General features: G+C 37.0%; 1 protein-coding gene across 1 annotated transcript in view; it reads right to left on the reverse strand.

Moving 5' to 3' along the window:
• Positions 1-20453, reverse strand: part of LANCL3 (LanC like family member 3) — a 109199-nt gene that overhangs the window by 16958 nt on the left and 71788 nt on the right. Inside the window, exons 2-4 of the mRNA XM_072615186.1 lie at positions 17052-17175; positions 14415-14612; positions 4241-4448 (exon numbers count right to left, since the gene is read on the reverse strand). Of these exons, the coding sequence (XP_072471287.1) occupies positions 4241-4448; positions 14415-14612; positions 17052-17175 (530 nt within the window). The remainder of the gene's footprint in view (positions 1-4240; positions 4449-14414; positions 14613-17051; positions 17176-20453) is intronic.

The following is a 20453-nucleotide window of genomic DNA, read 5'->3' on the forward strand; positions in this document are numbered from 1 at the left end:
CCTGTCACTTTAATGCATTTCTGTGTGCTACCCACTATTGTACTACGGACAGACAACTTTTGATTGACTAATATGAAATAGTAAACACAGGGCAGCTGTTAGCATGGACCCAAAGGACAAAATCTGACTGCTGTGATGGGAAGCTTTCCTGACAGTGTCTTCATGGATATCAGGTGTTAAATGAATATGAGATGAAGCTAATGTTTCAGTCTAAATGAAAGGTTCCCACTAAACACGTGCTATAAACCCCAGGAACGCCTAATGCAGTAAAATCTTGGTTATCTGATACTCTTTTGGGGGAGGAGGATATAATTCTGAGGAGTTGAATTTTCTAGATCCATAGTACCAACCATGTGGCCCACAACTCTTGAGTATGACCTAAACCACATTAAAACATAGTTCTTATCTGATTTTAATGTATTGATCTATTAATCAAATATATGTACGTATTTTATATCTATATAAATGTATATGTATAATATATATGCATATATATAATATATGTATATACATGTTTTTCTAGGGCAGCTAAGTGGTGCAGTGGATAGAGTACCAGACCTGGAGTCCAGAAGATCTGAGTTCAAACCTGGCCTAAGATACTTACTAGCTGTGTGACCCTGGGCAAGTCATTTAACCCTGTTTACCTCAGTTTCCTCATCTGTAAAATGAGCTGAAAAGGACATGGCAAATCAGTATTTTTGCCAAGAAAACCCCAAATAAGGTTTCAAAGAGTTGGACAAGACTGAAAAATGACTGAATAAAATGTGCTTTTCCAAATCAATATGCTGGGATCTTTATCTATGATTTAGGGGTCCATATTTCTGAATTTATACACTGTACTCAATAACTGAGGGATATTATTCACCAAGAAGTATTTTGTTACTGTTCTTTTTTTTAGCTATTTGAAATGAGAAAATATATACTATATACTTCCCTGACTTAAAGCTGATATTGAACACAATTTCAACTTTTTAGACTGATTCAGGATCATTATTATGAACATCCACTATTGACCTATCTTATACTATTGCTCTCAGGACCTATAGACATCTAGGACTACTTACCAAATGGTCACAGAGGACTGTGCTTTTTGAGTTATTGTGTCTAGTTTTTATGTCTCCTGTTGTTATCTGATGTCTTGACACACAAGTCCATTGGATTTAAGTGTGGCACAGCTTCACAAAGTCAACAGCCTCACTCTCTCCTCCAGAGACATTGGAGTCCAGTGGCAAGATGTAAGTCAAAATGACGACTGATAACCCAGGATGCAGTGGGAGACTTTGGTCTTTTTAAGCTGAGGTCTTTCCCAGGTCTCAGTTTGACTGAGGCAATGCCCATTCAGTGATTAAGAGCTAGGTGTGTTGTTTGTCCTTCATTCTTGAAAAGGACCATGACATCAGAGAGGTGATACTATGACATGCAAGTGAATTGAATTTAAGTGAGTGAATTTAAGTTGTGCAAAGTCACCAGCCTTACTTTCTCCTCTAGGGTCATCTTGGTCCAGCAATAAGATACAGATCAAGATGACTGGAGATGGCCCAGGATGTAGTGAGAGACCTTGGTCTTTTGAAGCTAATGTCTTTCCCAGGCCTCACAACACACATTCAGTGATTAAGGACTAGGTAAGAATTGAGACAAAAGATAGCCTACTTTGCCATCACAAAAGAATCCATCTGGGAAGAGAAGACTCTTGGAGTTTTTGGACAGAACAGAAAGCAACTGCTATTTACAGATAAAGATTAAGACTATTAGGGAGCTACACATTCTCCATCTGACCCTACCTTAGGTTAACTTGTGGTTCTATATGATTGGCACTCTTAGACAACAGTCTAACAACCTTTTCCAGAGGAAACTGGAATTATGCATTTCATTTTCTCAGAAGAGCATGGTCATTTACTTTCCATTGATGGATGCTATTATGTCATGAGCCAAGAGAGATTTCACCATCTCAATGACATGTTTCTCACACATCTCAGAGGAAACAGATCAATGTGCACCATCACAAAAAATGAATACATTGATGACCCTGAAAGTAACTTCAAGACCTAAAATCACAACCATATTCAAGGCTATTGTTTTCTTATGCTGAGATAAGGCCACAATTCTTTGGTCATGTGATATTGTATACCATACTTCCAGGCTTGATAAATGCTAGCACTAGGTGTCCATCAGAGCCACAACTAGGAATTTTTATACCTGGAGCAAAGATCACAAAGTACTCCTGAGTCAAGAGGCAGGTGGAGAAGTAAGGTGGAGGACGATCTTTCTCCTTCCTTCCTTCCTATCTTCCTGGTAGCCTTCTATTTTAACTAATTATTGTCTCTAACTAGTTTTAAGTTCTGTCATTTCTGTTCTGCTGAAGGACTAAAGTATTATCAGAACCCTATAAATGTGGTATACTTCCAATTCAGTGTCCTGGGATGAAGCTCTGATGGCCCTACCCCAGTTACAGAATCAGTACCCATGCCTAACAGTTATGCAAAATTACATCTAAGAGAGCACTTCATTCTTCCTAAGTGTGTTTATTAGTGTGATATTTTTAGACTTCCTCTGAGTCTTACACTACTGTTTCTTACTGCTTCATAGGTAACTTTAGGGCTTCCCAAGCACAGCACAAGTTAAAGACTTCAAAGAAGGGGTTGGTTTTAGGCTATATGACTTCTCTAAGGACCAGTTAAGCTAAGTTCATAAAGGCCAGGTTGGCTACAGAGTGATAAAATTTTCAGTCACAAAAATTATCTGTGATTGTCAACCAAGTTGTAGAGGCTTGACAACGCATCATTGGAAGTCATACTCACCCTAGAGGAATAATAGACTTCTGAAGTATGAAAAGAAATCTTGAAAAAAATGACATCTGGATCATAAGATGCCACCACATGGTCTAGGCAGGCTTCCTGTGGCTCCATGGGCATCTTAGCTAGCTGCCTTGCCTAAAATAGTCTTTCTCCCTTCCACCTACCGTCCCTCCTATTTGGGGATGAATAATAAACTTGAGTCTACAGAACAGATATAGTATAGTATATACTATATTTATAGCATAGATATAGTATAAATATGTCCAATAATAATAGCTATCATTCATATAGCACTTTAAGATTTGCAAAGCAATTAACAAATTTTTTTATTTTATACTCATGACAACCCTGGGAGGTAGTTGTTATTATTATAGCCCTTTTATAGATAAAGAAACCGAGATAGAAAGAGGTTAAATGACTTGCCCAGGGTCACACAGCTAGCAAAATGCCTGAGACTGAATTTGAATTTTTCTTCCTGACTCCAGGGCCAGTACTCTATCCATTGCACTACCTGCCTGCCTCAGAATAAGGATCAGAGGTTTCCTTTTGAGAAAAGAACATAGACTTTGGACTTAGGACATGGATTTTGGAATATCTACCTTGGATGCTCACGTGCTTGTTTTTGCTTATTTCCCAGGTCTTAGCTACGTTATAGATATTGCCAAGTGGATGAATTCCGGTTAGATGAGATGTTTCTGTGTTTATCACCTAACGATCATGATCAATGATAGAAAATAAGGGGAAAATATGCAAATGAGACAAAACCATAGTACTTGTATGATGTCTTGTAAGTCAAGAAGGGACCTCTTTTAGCTTGGAGGACAAAAGGTTCTGGATTCTTCACAGAAAGAGAGGCAGTATTGTTTAGTTGGTAGAATTGCAGGCTCAGTTCAGGCTAAAGTTTTGGTTACTTTCCATATTCCCTATTCTGCATTCCCAATTCTGCCTCTCACTAAACGAACTAGAGCACGTCTGGAAACATTACAGAAAGAGTAACAAATATATGGATGTTTTGCTTGGAAAGATAATAGGGATGAAAAACATGAATGGGTTCAAACTCATTGACCTTTAAACATTTATAATGATAAGTTTTACAGTACATTCCTAAACCTTGATAGAAAAAAATAACCTTTTTCCCAAGTCCATTCAAAAGAGATAATATAGTACCAATAGATGGCTTGTTAGTCTAACCCTTTTATTTTATGTCACTTCCATCCCTCAATGTCAGATCAGACAGGATGATTATTATCTTTCCTCATTCAGGTGTAAAGCAGGTGAATGATGTAACTAGACCAGTCATGCACTTAGGAATCTGAGGTGATGAGGGCCCCCAGCATCACTAATTCTCTTTCCAATTCCTAAAACGAGAAAGCTGTAGCCTTACAGTTTTACAGTGGGTCAGAAGTCATTGGAAAGAGGTGTAATTCTTTGGAGATACTGCTGACCTTTGTGCTCTGTAGATATATTTGGAGTTTCCAGTCAGTCTATATAACAGGAGGAATACGTAGGCACTGCCAGCCACACCATGACAGATCCCAGGTCCTTTCTTCAAAAGGCCCTTTCTCCATGTGAGCTCTCCACACCGGATACAAGTGTCCAGATACTGAGGCTTCTTGGAAACCAGGTATGCTTTGGCAAATAGGTAGGCAATTCCTGTAAAAATATTAAAGATATCCAAGTTGGCATCTGTCACTCAACCAAGAGGGCATACTTTTCATTTATAAATAAGATTTCTCTTCTGTTAGATTTATTATAAATTGCTATGATTGCCCTTGGATACCCTTTGGAGAAAGCAGGACTGGAAATACTAAGTTGGGATAATGCCTTTACTTTACAGGTGGTCTGATATTTCCTGTGGACACAAATAAATAATTTGTGTCTAATCGGAGAATTTGTAGTGATTAAATGTTTGCACAGCTTAGCTTTCTCTCACAAAATGTCAAAATGCATGATGGTTAAATACTCTTACACAACGTTGGTTAAATTAAAATCAGAAGAACCCCTAAAACCCCACAAAACAATATCCCCTTTACAAGTCCAAACTGTGCAGTTGTGGAACTGCTTCTGCTCCCCGTCCTTCCATGGTCCTCCTGCAGTGTTTCAGGGAGGAGACATTGATTTCAACATAAATCCATTCAATCAATAAAATGGCAAGTGCAAAAGCAAGACAAGAAATAAATCAAGATATGAAGAGTAGTTCTCTAGCTTCTAAACTAAAGGTTACAGGATAAGAACCAGAAGGGGTCTTAGAGAGCATTCAGTTTAGCCACCTTGTTTTAATGACAAAAAAAATGAAACCCAGAGACTGGACTTGGACATTTGGTGAGAAAATGGCAGATCTGGGATTTGAACCCAGGTCTCATATTTTGGAGGGTAATAATAATTAATGATGATGATAATAATAATAGGTGATGGGAAAAGGACTGGCATAGAAACTAGACCTGCAATTTCACTGGTGTAGGAAGTGGCTGGTAAGGCACTTCCTATTCATAATACAGTATAAGATGGCGCCTTCTCTTGCAACTTAGAGCGTTAAGGAGTTTCATTTAACACTGAAAGCTTATGACTAGCCTGGGGTCACACTCCTATTATATATCATGGGGAAGACTTGAACTCAGTTTTTCCTGGCTGGGTGACCTGTTCTCTAAATGAGAGAAGTCATCAAGGATGGCTGAATCTTCAAGCCTTGGTGACTAGAAGAATGGTGCTACCCCAGAGAGAAGCAGGGAAGCAGACAGGGCTAAAATGTTGAGTTCAGTCCTAGCAGCAAAAGCTAACCTTTCCCTAGTGCGTCAGTGTTTACAATACTCTTCTACTACAGCAACTTTTTGAGGTAAATAGTGCGTTGAAGGTGATGAAACTGAGGCTCAGTGAGGTCAAATGTCACACAGCTGGAAAGTGTTAGAGAAAGAGTACAAGTCTTTCCAAAGTTCATCAGTCTTTTTTCTGCTGACCCATGTTTTCATTTTAGACACGTTGAGTCTGAGGTAATTTGTGGGATGGCCAAGTAAAAAGATCCTATAGGCAATTAGAAATAGTTTAATAAATGTAATACCAGGCTGTTTATATAATCTAGATTATATACTAATATGTTATAAATTTAGATTACCATATAGTTTTACATATTTCTCTGCATGAATGTATACATTAGGGAAGGAAAATTAGACAATTATGAATCACAGTGTGTGTTATAATTCTATCCTAAAGAATAAGTCAGGGTTTCTTAACCTGGGGTGCATGAACTTCTTTATTTAAAAAATATTTTGATAGCTGTTGTTTCACATATTCTGTTTCCTTTGCAATTCCATGTGTTTTATGCATTTAAAAAACATTATTCTGAGGAGGTATTCATAGGCTTTGCCAGATTGCTGAAGGATTCTTGACAAAAAAAAAAAGTTAACAGCTCATTTTTTTAAAAGTTTCATTTTTAAAAATTTCTTTTTTAAGATAATAAAAATCTATTTTTATTCCTCTAGATTCTCAAAAAGAAAAAGAAAATCCTTATAAAAATATACTTAGTCACACAAAAGAAATTCCTGCATTGACCATATTAAAAAAAAAATGTCTTCTTCTGAATCCATCATCTCTTATGAAGAGATGGGTAGCATGTTTCATCACAGGCTTCTGGAAAGTTTTTAGTTTTTCAGAGTTGTTTGTCTTTAGAATATTGTTCTTAGTGTATGAATTATTCCCTAGCTCCTGGCTCACTTTACTCTGTCTTCGTATGTCTTCCCACATTTCCCTGAAACCATCCTCTTCATAATTTCTTATGCCACAATGATATTCTGTTCCATGCATATCCCATAATTAGTTCAGCCATGCTCCAGTTTGGGGGCACTCCTTCAATTTTTATTTCTTTTCCATGAGAAAAACAGCTGTGAGAAGTACTTTTGTATATATAGGTACTTTCTTTCATTCTTTGGTCTCTTTGGGGTATAGACCTAGTAGTGGTATGCAGAGATCAAAGGGTATACAGAGTTTAGCAATTTTTTAGAACTTCAACTTTACATAGCCTTTGGTCTCACTTTGGTGCTACAGCTCACACATCAGCCTATAATCCCAGGGCAATGAGAGCAGACATGGTTATCATATTCCTGCCATAAACTGTTTTGAGAAAGGAAGTTTATGAGGCCATCTTGCCAGTTCTGATTCCTCCTTTTTCCGGCATGCTGCCCTTAAAACTGTATTAATTCCTCAGCCTTTAGAATTACTTCCTATGGATGACCTCTGATTTTTTCTTTCTGGATCACACACCCTTTTGGACTCCTCCCTCTACTACTGTGGATTTCCCTTAGTCATCAGAACACATCAGATCCACAGGAACTGAGGCTGAGGATTACGCAAACTCTACATATCGATTTTAAGTATTAGTACAAAACAATTTTTTGGTGAAATCTGGATTTTTTGATACAAAATATGAGTGCAAAATTCTCTTTTATACAAGAATGAATGCAGTAATAATATTAAAGTATACTTTCATTATTTTAGAAATTCAAAATTATAGTTTCACCACATTTTCCAAAAATAAATTGAATGTGACCAAGGGGAAGTATTATGTATAGTTTAATGTTTAAAAAATGGAGGCAAAGATATATTAAGGATGTAATCCATGTTTGGCAAACAGTAAATTTAATGGTTGACAACTAGGAAGGTTCTAATCTTAGATTCTCTCTAAGCAATAAGAGAAGAGTAAGTGTAGTTTTGTTGTCACTTTATTTCTTGGCGTCACATCTAGAGAAGGAATCCACTGACTGTAGTGTCCTGGAAGGAGAAGGGACTGTTTTTGAAGCCCTACATCAGCATGTCTAACGATGTGCACAGGGCAGAATGCTGTGACAAGACAGGAACAGTGGCCAGGCCGCAGAAGAGGGAAGTGTGCTTATCTAGTTTGTCTGGCAGAACTTTGGACTACAAAAGGCTACCAACCCAAACTTTGTGTATAGCAGTGAAATTAGTCAGAGGGCAGGGATCTGTCGTAGTTGGCTAAATTTAGTTCTGGGTGCAACCACCTGTTGTGCTGTAAACCTATACTCTGATTTTTGCTGTGTACTTCCTCCCTGCTGTGACTTAGAACAGGTCAGGTGTGAAAGGCTGGAAGAGGGTGAAGCAATAATGGAGAGATGAAGCTTTTCAGACAAAAGAGGGAAAAAGTAGAAAGGAACATGGAGAAGAAAATGGTTCTAAAATAATCCTTACTTTCTATGATGCATTTTGTTTGGGATTCCACAAAGAAAGAAAGCATTTTTCTGGAGCAACAGCCCAGGAGTTTCATAAGCTGGACTAGGACTAGGAGCAGGGAGGAGGCAGGGCTGGGAGGCAGAATACCAAACTCCTCCCAAGCCTTCCTTTATGGAGAGCAGAAACTGGACTCATGTTCATTCTACTTTGCATCTGCCACCCTGCCTGATGTTAACTCCATGGAACAAGATGCTCCTCCCAAGATGAACTCATGGCTACTAATTTTATTACCATACCGCTCACTCTAACCTTGACTGACACCACCCTCCTCAGCCTCCTCTCCTGTATGATTGGAGGGGAGAATACCAAACTCCTCCCAATGCCTTCCTTTATAGAGGGCAGAAACCAGACTCAGCTCATTCCACTCTGTATCTGCTGTCCTGCCTGGTTTCAATTCCACAGGATAAGATGCCCTCATACAGGGTACCCTTGGTGTCCCGTCCCCTCTCCCACTTTCTTGTCTCCTTTTGTGTATTGTCTCTCCCTTTATGTAATAAGATCCTCAAGGGCAAAGACTGTCTTTCTTTTTATTAATTGTATACTCAGAACTCAGCACAGTGCCTGACACAGGACAGGCACTTAATACGTGTTTATTAGATTGGTTTATTGGATTAGATTGCAGGATTCATTGGTGGTTGTTATGGAGCAAGATTTGGGAAAGGGAGGAGTGCTACAGTTATTCCATACCAGTCACTATTATAAGGCAAAAGATGTAAGAAATGTAAGGAGAATTTGGAGAAACTTGTAATGATATAAACTGGTACAGAGTGATCTAAGCCGATGCAGGAAAAGCACATACAACTAAAAATGCAAATGAAGACAACACGACAAGGAAACTTAACTAAGATTCATTGTAGTGACCAGTCTTGGTCCCAGAGAAAATATGATGAAGCATACCTTCTGCTCTCAGGAAAGAGCTGAAGGATTACTGAGTCCTAATGTTACACATCTTGTCAGATATGGTCATTTTGTTGGTCAGTTTTTCTGAACTGTTTTTGTGAGGGTTCAGTTGGAGAGAGGGTATGCTAGGAAATTACTATGATATTAAAAAAGCATCACAAATAAATTTCTTTTAAATAAGATACTAAATAAGATTTAGTGAGGTAAATCTCCTCTCATTTAAAAAACACTATTATTGCCATCATATTTAGAGGTAGTTAAAAGGGGGCCAAGGTGAAACTATTATGAAAATCCATCTGGATTACTAGAGGAAAATGTTTAATCTTGGACTTGCTGGGATTATTATTTTCATCTCAAGCTTGCTGCCAATTCAATATGATTCTGAGCTGGATCATCACTTTTATTTCCTGTTTGCTCAGAGGAGCTAAACAAACTCTAGTACCATCTAAACCAAACACAATCAGAAAAGAAATTCTGCTTTAAAATTATTCCAAAAATGTATTCCAAAGGCAAATTCCGACAATGACCTCTTACTTTAGGACTGTCCATTGAACTCTCTATTAGTATCAACAAGTGAAGGTTCACTCTACCAATTTCTGATAGAAATGGACAGTTCTAAGCTGAGAGGCACACTTCTCTTAGATGCTTCTGTAACCATTAGTAACAACAGACCAAGCATAAATAATGATAGGTTGACCATTTTGGCTTCCCACTTTTTTTTTTTTTTCTAAAAAGGTCTGGGTTTATAGTTCAGTGGATAAATGGATGCAATGATTCTGAGCTATAGCATATGTTGCAATTTTATTAAAGGCATGTAACAGTAAAAATGTGGGAAATTCCAATCACTATAGTAAATCCTAGAAAGTCCTCCACCTAATGGATATGAACTCAAAGGATTGTGCCACCATGACTCCTACATCATTGCATGCTTTCACTCAATCATAATTCTGCATATCAAAAGTTCCTCCTGAGGAAAGCAAACCTTATCATCTAGTTTTATAGGTTCATATAAAGGATTTGCTTGTTTCCTCAGCGTATGTATCATTTGCAAAGTCAGGACTAAAACACAGTTTATTTGACTCTTTAATTGAAATTTATGACAACTATAGTGACCTTCTATTCAGAATGCTTCAGAATTAAATTATTCAGTTTAATTGTATATTCTGGTTAACTGAGAGCTGTGATAGATACTATTATCAATTTTCAAAGTACTAGAATAAACTACATGAAGATCACATGGACCTTTATTTTAACTATCACTAAGAGTTATGGTTATAAGCGTAATTTATAATTATATAAAACTACCTTAATATTAGACTGCAATAATACTGCCTCCTTTTGTATCCCCAGGACTTAGCACAGTGCCTGGCACATAGTAAATGATTAATAAATGTTTATTGGTTGACTGATTCATTAATAGAAACATGGTATGCAAAAAAGGAGGTAATTGTCCAATTTTATTGTCCTCTGGTCAGACCATATCTGGACCGTTGATTTCTTAGTGCCACATTTTTAGAAAGGCTACTTACAAGCCAGTCCGGAAGACAGCAAATAGAATAATGAGAGAACTGGGTCATATCTGGAGAAGAGAAGACTTAGAGAGGACCTGACAATTGTCTTCATGTAGAAATCATGTTACACGTCTTGGCCCCAGCAAGACCTAGCAGCAACAAGTAAAAGTTGCCAAGAGATTGATTTAGAAATCAATATAAGGAAGGGCTTCCTAACAGTTAGAGCTCTTGAAAAATGGAAGGCTCTGCCCCAAGAGATAGAGGGATGTCACTGCAGACTTTCAAGGAGAAGCTAGAGGATAAATTCTTAGTGCATGGGGCTCCTATTTGGATACATTTTGGATTTGGATAAGCACAGGATGACTGTAGAGGTCTCTTCTAACTCAGAGATTTTATGATTTTATGATACAAGATGGTCTCTAGATTCTTCTCTAAATTCAATTATCTTAGCTGAAATGTGTTTTTAATGAGTTTTGCATGTTCATGATATTTCCTCTATAAAATATTATTTATGAAAGTATACATTATGAAAAGGAGTTTTATATGGCAAATTTGGATATTAAAAAGAGGTTTAATTCTTTTGAGGGGCTTTCCTAATTCTTCAGCTGCCCCCACCTTTATCCTGAAAGTATTCAGATCCCATCAGAATAACATTTATTAGTTCTATGAATGTAATTTGAACATTAATGTGATCTGCAGCTATAATAATTTGGGGAACACTAGACTATGTAAAAATAATATTAAAGAGGGGTTCTAGGGATAGGTGCCAATGGAGCCAATATTAGAATGAAATGATGCTCCCAAAAGAACGACTGTGTTGATTGCCTGGACATTTACCAACTTGCAAGGCATGTAGCCTCACTTTTCTCCATAATGGTCCTACTTTGACACCACAGCATGGTGTTGTAGTGATTTTCTGGTCTCAACACTTATCCTAGGGGAACAGAAGCCCTGATGGTCTTAGATTGCATTTGGGAAATTGCTCTGCAACAAATTGGTTGCTACTATTAAAAAAAAAATCTCTTTTAACACCAGTATTTCTTTCAGTGATATTATATGACTATAGATCATGGAGCAATAAAATTTCCAACATGATGGCTGATAAAAAGGCAGTGTAGAGATGTTTGGTAGGCATGACTAGTCTTTAGCATGCTAGTAATAATGAAAAAATGCATGGAAAGCAGCATAAAAGGAAATACCTTGGAAATATTGGGAAAAGATGTGGGTATATCATGCAGTAAGTAAGAACAACGGTTAACAGAAGGACAATCCCTGCCATGCGCTGTTGCCCACGGAATGTTTAAAGACCTAGAGGAAAGCTGTTAGCACACTGTGTAGATCCATTAAGAAGAGTTTGTGGGAAAATAAAAGCAACAATTGTACAGAATAAGAAGGTGGAGATGAGTTTTTAACAGTACCACTGGAGGGAGCACCTATGTCAACACAATTACAGATCCATTAAAGTTTGTTTAGTTAAGAGCGTCATCAAACAAAATGGACAAGTATGAGCCAAAAATAAAAAAAGGGTAAGTTAAATAGTGAGAGCAAGGGATAACAGGGGAATAGTTCAAGTTTTGTGGTTACACTGGTACCCATGACTGTTTTTTTTGAATTCCATCATGTTGGATAGACCTCTCCAGAGCAATTATGGGAACAAAGGGGCAAGATTGGCACAGAATGAGAAGGCATGGATGGATTGCTATCTGCACTACTGTAGGAAGTACCCACAACCAATAATATCACAGATTTAATAACTGAAGTACTAAGATGCATAAAAATTGAAGACACAGTGGTAACTAATGAAAATGATCAAAGTGCTATAATGTGAAAAAACTGAAATGAATTCACAAGAGACCTGGGTTCTAATTCTACCTTTCCCATTAATTAGCTATGTTAACTTTCCACAAGTCATTTGACTTCACTGATTCATTAACTTTGGTTAAACCTAATTGGCAAAATGAGGGTTGAAATTCTCTGATTCTGTACATGCAATATGAAGTCTGTTAGGAGAGGTAAGGAAAAAAGGAACTCATATTCTACACACAGTGGCATATATCTAGTCTTTAATTATCTAAAGCGATACCAGATCTGTCTAAGAGCAATATTCCATGTCCTAAGTCCTCCCCCCATGTAAGTCAGGCTAATTGTTCTTTTAAAAGTATCAAGTATAATAATTTTACATGTATCTACATATGGGGGTGTATATAAACATATATATGTATGTACATATATACACATATATACATATGTAAACACACCTATTTGAGTCTAATGGTAGTCACCTCTAGGGAGAAGGAAAAAAAAAGGAATTTATATGAAAATTTTGTTGTATATTTGAAAGGAATAACAAGTTGTGCTTAGTAGATTTGCAGTTTCATGTGCAATTATCCTTTTCATTAATTCAAGGTGTCTGCCAAGACCATCCTTGTTGATTATCCTTCTTCTTTGGCTAAGCAAATCTCTCTTTGTTAACTATTAAATGACCAACAAATATCTCATTTTGTTCCAACAATGAACCTCAAATTACCAGGGGTGTGGCCTGAGTCAGGCTTAGCCCAGACACCATCCAAAATGGTAAACTGTTCCTCATCAATAAGGATAGATGAAGAAGTTATAGAAGATAGGATTTAACAGAAGAAAAAGCAGGTGAAAAAGGCCATTTTAAAGTTCCTTTTTTCATAGGAATGTAAGTATAAGACAGAACATCTGGAATGGTTAGGTGCAACATTGCCTACAGGTGGAGGGTTCAACCGGCTATTAAAATATAAACGTTTGAGATCTTAGACTGGATTTGAATTGGGTAATAAGTAAGGAGCCTACTGAAATCAAGCAAGTCAAGGCAAAACTGAATAATATAACCAATCCTCAATTGTCTGTACTTCTGAAGGACTGAAGAGAGAGCACTTAAAAATAAAAACTCTACGTAATTCCCAAATCTCACATTGGCCCATACTTAAATTGCTTCCCTATTCAATATTTTTTTCCTCACTGAAACTAATAACTAGCAAAACTGATTGGTTTGAGGGATTAAAAAATTTCCCTGCGTTCCCTCAAATACAGATACTAACAAGTAATAAAATGGGGGGAGAGGGTCGGGCAAATGCTCCACAAAGAAGAAAAACAAATCAGATCCTAAAAATCTGGAAGTAGATCATAGGCTATTTTTTTTTTATTTCCCCTTTCCTTGAGTTCTAATGGGAAACATGTATCTACATATATCACCTGAAGGTGCTGTTGCCTCTCTAAGAAAGCAAAAACTCCTAGTAATAAAAAGAGGTGAGAATGGCCAGGTGAGAAATTAATAAAAGCTAGTAAAAATAATAGCTAATATTCATATTCCACTTACTATGTTCCAGTGATTGTGCTAAGCACTTTACAAATATATCTCATTTGATCCTCACAACAACCCTAGGAGGCAGAATTATTATCCCAATTTTACAGATGGAGAAACTGAAACAAACAGGGATTAAGTGACTTCTTCCTCCATCACTGTAGCTGAAGTGTTAATTGTTCACTGTGCTCCAATCCGCTATGATTCCTCTTGATCTGAATAGTGTAACCAATTCTCAGTGACCTAGGCTTATGGAAGACTACAGAGAGAACATCTAAAAACTAAACCCCATGTATAATTCTCAAATCTTTATTGGTTAGGAATAGATGACTACTTTGATGGTATCTTCTTTCATACTTAAATAAGGACAGACCAATGCAAATTTAGCACATCTAAAATAACTTTTCAAGGTCCAGTGATTCTTTTAGACAATCTGCTAAGCTGAACTCTATCCCCTCTGCAGGCTCCTTGAAGGCTTATGCTTTTCTCAGCCTGGAAAATGTATCCCTGAACACTTTATTTTTATCAGAATGCTATGATATCACTTTCCAGAAGCCACTAGAGGTGGTATCTCTCTCTCTCTCCTTCCTGCTACACCAGATATGGGAGGATACTTTCAGCTAAATTGAAATGTGTAACCTGGAGCTCCATGACACCAATGGACCAGCTCATTTTCCCTCACAATCATTTCTCCTAGCTCAGGAGGCCAGTTGCAATTTTGTTCCTGCTCCATGAGGAAGTCAACACTCTGCCAGACCAGCTCCCGATCAGCAGGTTGGAGGTGCTCATGGTAAGACAGCAGCATCTGAAGAATGGAAGACAGACCATGAGCCGCACCTGTAAGTGAGAGGAAGATGGAATAAAGCTTCTCTGTGGCACAGTAACTGGGAGAACAATCTAGATTAGTGAGGAGATAGTTAGAGTTTGTTTTTTTAAGACAGGTTTATTACTTTCAAATAATTACAATTAGACCAACATAATATAGTCTCTAGGGAACCCACTTTAATGTAAAATTAGAATGATTTTCTATTAAAACATAGGTTTCCTCATTATTTTCTTCTTGAGACTGGGTCTCCACATGTCACCCAGGCTGGAAATGCAGTGGCTACTGACAGGCCTGTTTTCAATACTGATTGGCAACCGCTCCATTTTTCTGACTTGGGCTAATTTACCTCTCCCTGAAGAGCCTGGTGGTCCTTCCCCTCTGAGGGGCTCACTTTATTAGGGTCAGACGTAGGGTGGACACTCAATTGGCTTTAGTCCTTCTAGAGTTCAGAATTCCTAAACTCAAGCAATGAACTAGCCTCCATGACCCACAGTAGTAGGAATTACAGGTGTGAACCACCACATCAGGCCTACCTGTGCCTCTAAAGTGCTTGAGGGTACTTAAAAAGTCTTCAAGTATTTGAAACCTGTTTCTTCAACAATACCCTTCACACACTATTCATCTGTACTCTCTTTAGAGAAAAAATTATTAAAGCAAAGTTAAACTTTATTCCTCCTTTCAAATTTGAATCAGTGTGGAGTCACTTATGGGGAGGCACCATTGTCAACACTCATATCTCTGGGCTTGCTCTTTAGGCAACTGCATATTCGATGCTTCCTTCCTCCCACTCAGACATCTTTGACTTTGCTCTAGGTAGCACAATTTATTTTCTAGGCAGGAGCTATACTTCTTTCTGACTGGTGCTTTGTTGTCTTTTAGAAAGCTTTTAGCTTTCTCATCTCCATCTAATTTCTAGTCATCCCGATCAAAGGATTTGAGGATAAACATGACTTCATTTTTTTTAATATGCCAATAGCCTCAGAACTGCCAAAGGAAACTCAAGTAAGCATCTTACTTCCAGGATCTGGACTTTCAAAAGAAGTTGTAAGGAGCTTTCTGGTCTTCGGATTAAAATATATCATCTTTGAAACTAAGAAACTTGAAAGGATTGTTTTTATGCTTCACTGGCAGTTGTAATACGGTTAAAGATTTAGTTTGAAAAGTCTGTTTTCTAAGAAAATGTCAATCTATCTCGCTACAAAAAGAAAACAATTTTAATAGAAAAAATTTTTTTAAAGAATTTCCATGTACTACCAAGATAGAGCAGAGCTCCTTTTAATGTAGCTATTCAAGGGAATAAATGAGGAGTTTCTGTGAATATGATAAGTGCACAGAATTTTAAGTGGATACCATACACATTTTTTAAATCATCATATTGTTAAGATATATATGCTATGTAATAAAAGTTTATTCTACACATATGAACATATATTTAATAGATGTTTCTTTGTTGCTATTCAGTTATTTCAGTCAGGTCTGACTCTTAGTAACCCCATTTGGAGTTTTCCTGGCAAAGATACTTAGAAAGGTTTGCCATTTCCTTCTCCAACTCATCTTACAGATGAGAAAACTGAGGTAAAGAGGGTGAAGGGACTTGCCCTGGGTCACACAGCTAGTAAGTGTCTAAGGTCAGATTTGAACTCGGGAAGATGAGTCTTTCTGACTCTAGACCCAGCCCTTTATCTACTTTGTCACCTAGCTGTCATGTAGTAGAGAGAATGGAGCACATCCAGTCATGGCCAATCAAATTTATAACCAGAGGGCAGCTCAGAAGTCACGTAGTCCAACCCTCTCATTTCACAGAAAATGAAAACAAGGTCCTAAAACGTTAAGTTGATTTACTCAACATCTCAAAGGTAGCGAGCAACAGTAGCAGGATTTGGACTCAGGTCCTCCGATTCCACATCCTGTGCTCTTTCACTTCACAATGCAGGGGAGCCGATCGGTTAGGTTCAAGAAGAACCCTTTCAGGAATGTGCTCTGTAGACTCATTCTTGCAGGTCTCAGAGTTAAGAGATGTAATCACTTCTCATTTGGTATGAATTTTATCTCTATAATCATTACCAATCAGCAGTTTTAGATTTTGGTATCCATTTTAAAGCTGTTTCTTAAGTGAAAGCAGCTGCAGTCGTGCTTTTCGGCTACACAGAAGAGATAGAATGAATTTTTCAAGGAGTTTGAAAATCTTTCTAACTCAGTCTAGAAAAAAAATCTACATCAGAGGAACCTTCTAATTGCTGTTTCAAATTCTGCTGCTACATGACGGCAAATAAAAGCAAGAATTAAACGAGGACTGCCCATTTGCCTTTATTTTAAAATGATTACCATCTCTAGAGTTCTCATTATGTAAAGTTTATGATTACTATTTAAAACCTTCCAATTTGCTGTCAGTGTTATAGTTAATCACAAAAGACCTTCATCCTTAGGGTTTTCTTTATGTCTTCACTTACCCAAGTATTCAGTTCCATAATAAGAATACATTAAAGGAAATGGTTTTCTCTTTTTAGCTGCATACTGCTTCCCTGATTCTAGGATTGCCTGGCAAATTGATTTGATCTGTGCCGGGGTCAATACCTAAGTAAAAAACACAAAAAAAGACGAAATATTGTTATTAAGACTTTTCTCTTCTTTCTTTCTTTCTTTTTTCTTGGTCAAATGCAGACTTTTATTACAGTCAGTTCACATATCCCTCACATCCTTTGTAGATATGATAATAACTTCTGTACAACCCTTACCTTACCTGACCATTAATTTCTTGGTCATGAGTTTTTGTTTTATAGTCAAATCATATCTTCTCTGCTCAGAGTCCATTATCACAAAAAAGTAACAACAAACCCATATACCTTTTCTGTTACAGGCTCTAGCAGCCCACTTTTCATCTGTTTCATCATTAATCATTGTCACCCGGCTAGAGGCATGGCTCAGACAACAGCCAATAATAAACATCTTTATTTTCATGCTTAACCAGTCTGTTATTCTTCATGGGCAGCACAGATCTGGCCCAGACATTGTGCTTCAATTAGAAGATGTTTAGATTGTGCTTAGAGAGGCACTATTCTTGAAAACCACTACTGCCTGACACGCTCAGCTGAAGCTTTTAGCCCTCATGGAAGGATTTCGCCATTGAAACCAAAGCTGAATAGACAACTATGAAGATAAATTTGCCTGCATCCAACTGATGTCTCATAAAGGTCAAATAAGATTATTCACAGCATCATGTGCTTCCCACCGTGCTTACCATCTAATGCCTCAATCAATATATTAAGCAGGATCTTCCAGCTGTAGGAAATGGACAAGGCTGTTAGAAATAAAACAAATAGAACACAGTTCCTTATATACTTGAGTCTTGCCCTGGAAGGACATATTCCAGGGTCAAGGTGAAGTCCATTCAGTTTTGTTCTATCTTCTGAGATTTAGACTTCTGATTAATTCACATTATAACTGGCACTTGTCACGACTTCATTTTGCAGTAAGACAGCCACAATTTATTAACCAGTTACAGTGTGCTACTCTGATTTGCCAGACTCAGATTTAATATTCTTTAATAATAATAATAAACAAATATAGATTCAATGAACAAATACAGCCATATTGCAAAGCACTGGGCGGGGGGGCAGAGAAGAGGCAGGGGCAATCTTTGCCCTTAGAGAATTTACCATTTGATTGGGGAGGAAGAGATGGAAAAAATACCCCAATACATATATTATATATAATATAAAGTGATACAAACTGTTTTATAAGTGATACTAAAAAAGAAAGTGCTCTAGCATCATAAACAGACAATAAAACTGGAATTTCTCATCTTCATGAAGATTTCATCTTTTTTATCTCTCTTTTTTTTTTTTTTTTTTTTACCAATTTTATGTTTTTAACCAATTTAATCCTTCTGATTACCAGTTATGGAGTGGTTTATTTTTTCAAGCTGTTCTGCTTCAAAATTCCTATAAGACCCCAAGGTTCCCTGCATCCCCCCACTCAAAGCCACCTTCAATATCAGGCATTTTTTTGGTTATCAACATCAATTTTCATTATTTTATCTTTCCAATTCATTCAAAGTGATCTTTTAAAGCAGAATACTTTAAATAACTCCAGACAATATAAAATAAGTAGGTGTCTAGTTGCTAAGACATACACAAAACATTTTATACAAATAAAGATAGTTCTAAATAAGGAGAAATTTCAATCAAGCCTATATAAAAATATATAACATGTTATAAGCCAATTCTGCTTAGATTAATTTACTTATTCAGCATCATACTAATCAAACTATAAAAGTACTACTTTATAGAACAAAAATTAAAAAAAAAATTTTTTTAATTTGTCTGGAGGAAAAAAGGTCAAGTATATCAAGGGAATTAATGAAAAAAAAATGGGAAAGGAAAGGAGCCAGCAGTAAATGATCTCAAACTATACTACAAAGTCATAACTGTCCAAACAGTTACTATCTTTATATTATCTCTTATCTTTATTGGATAAGAAATAGATACTAGATTAGGTACACCATATATAAGAAGCAAATCATTTTATAAACCTCAAGATCCCAGTTCTTGAGGCAAAAATTCATTCTTGAACATGAACATGTTGGGAAAACTGGAAAACAGCCTGGCAGAACTAGGCACAGTGTAGAGCAATACCATTTAAAAGATAAGCTCTGAATGGGTACGTGTTTTAGAACTAAATGTGTCATAAGCAAATTAGAGAAACATGACATGATGACCAAGGTCTCCCAGTGCATCCTGGTTCATCTCCAGTCATCCTGAGGAATATCAGGTCACTGGATTCAGATGACTCTGGAGAAACAAGGCTGGTGACCTGCACAGCCCTCCCTCACTCAAAACAAAGTCAAGTGCAAGTCATGTCATCATTTCTCTAATGGCATGATCTTCTTCGGCAATGAAGGACGAACACAACAAGAGAAACGTGGAAGAAATTACCTGTTAGATCTATGTGTAAAAGAAGAGATTATGAACAAATAGGACAGAGAGAGAGAGGGAGAGAGAGGAAGAGGGAGACAGAGACACAAAGAGAAAGAGGAAAGACAGAAAGAGAGAGAGAGAGAGAGAGAGAGAGAGAAAGAGAGAGAAAGTGCTTCACAGTAGGCAAAATAGACAATTTTGACCACAGAAAATTAGAAAGTTTTCTTTTCACAAATAAAATCAATGCAGTTAAAATTAGAAGGAAAACAGAATATTAGGGAAAATATTTGCAGCAATTTCCAAAGCCTCATTTGTAAGATATAAAGGGAACTGCGAATTTATAAGAATAAGAGCTGTTTTTCAATTAACAAATGATCAAAGAGTATGAATAGACAGTTTTCAGAAGACATACAAACTATCAATACCTATTTAAGTAATGCCTTAAATCAACAATAATTAGAGAAATGCACATTAAAGCAATTCTGAGGTACCACCTCACACTTGTCAGATTAGTTAAATCAATAAAAAGGGAAAATGAAAAACACTGAAGGCCTTATGGGAATTATAGTTTCTATAATTCACTGTTGATGGACCTGTGAACTGGTCCAATCATCCTGGAAAGCCATATGAAGCTATGGCCCAAAAGTCATTAAACTGGGCATATACTTTTTTAGGTCTATGTCCCAAAGAACTCAAAGGAAAAGGAAAAGAGACCCATATGTACAAAAATATTTATAGCAATTCTTTTGGGGAGTAGCAAAGAATTAGAAAATAAAAGATTACTCATCAATTAGAGAATGACTCAACAAGTTATGGTACATGAATGTGATGGGATACTATTGTGCTGTAAGAAGAGATGAAGAGGATGGTTTTAGAAAAACCTGGGAAAATGTGTACGTACCAGTGATGAAAGAAGTGAGCACAACCAGTAAGAGG

The sequence above is a fragment of the Notamacropus eugenii genome, chromosome 5, assembly GCF_028372415.1.
Source record: "Notamacropus eugenii isolate mMacEug1 chromosome 5, mMacEug1.pri_v2, whole genome shotgun sequence".
NCBI classification, from domain to species: Eukaryota; Metazoa; Chordata; class Mammalia; order Diprotodontia; family Macropodidae; genus Notamacropus; species Notamacropus eugenii.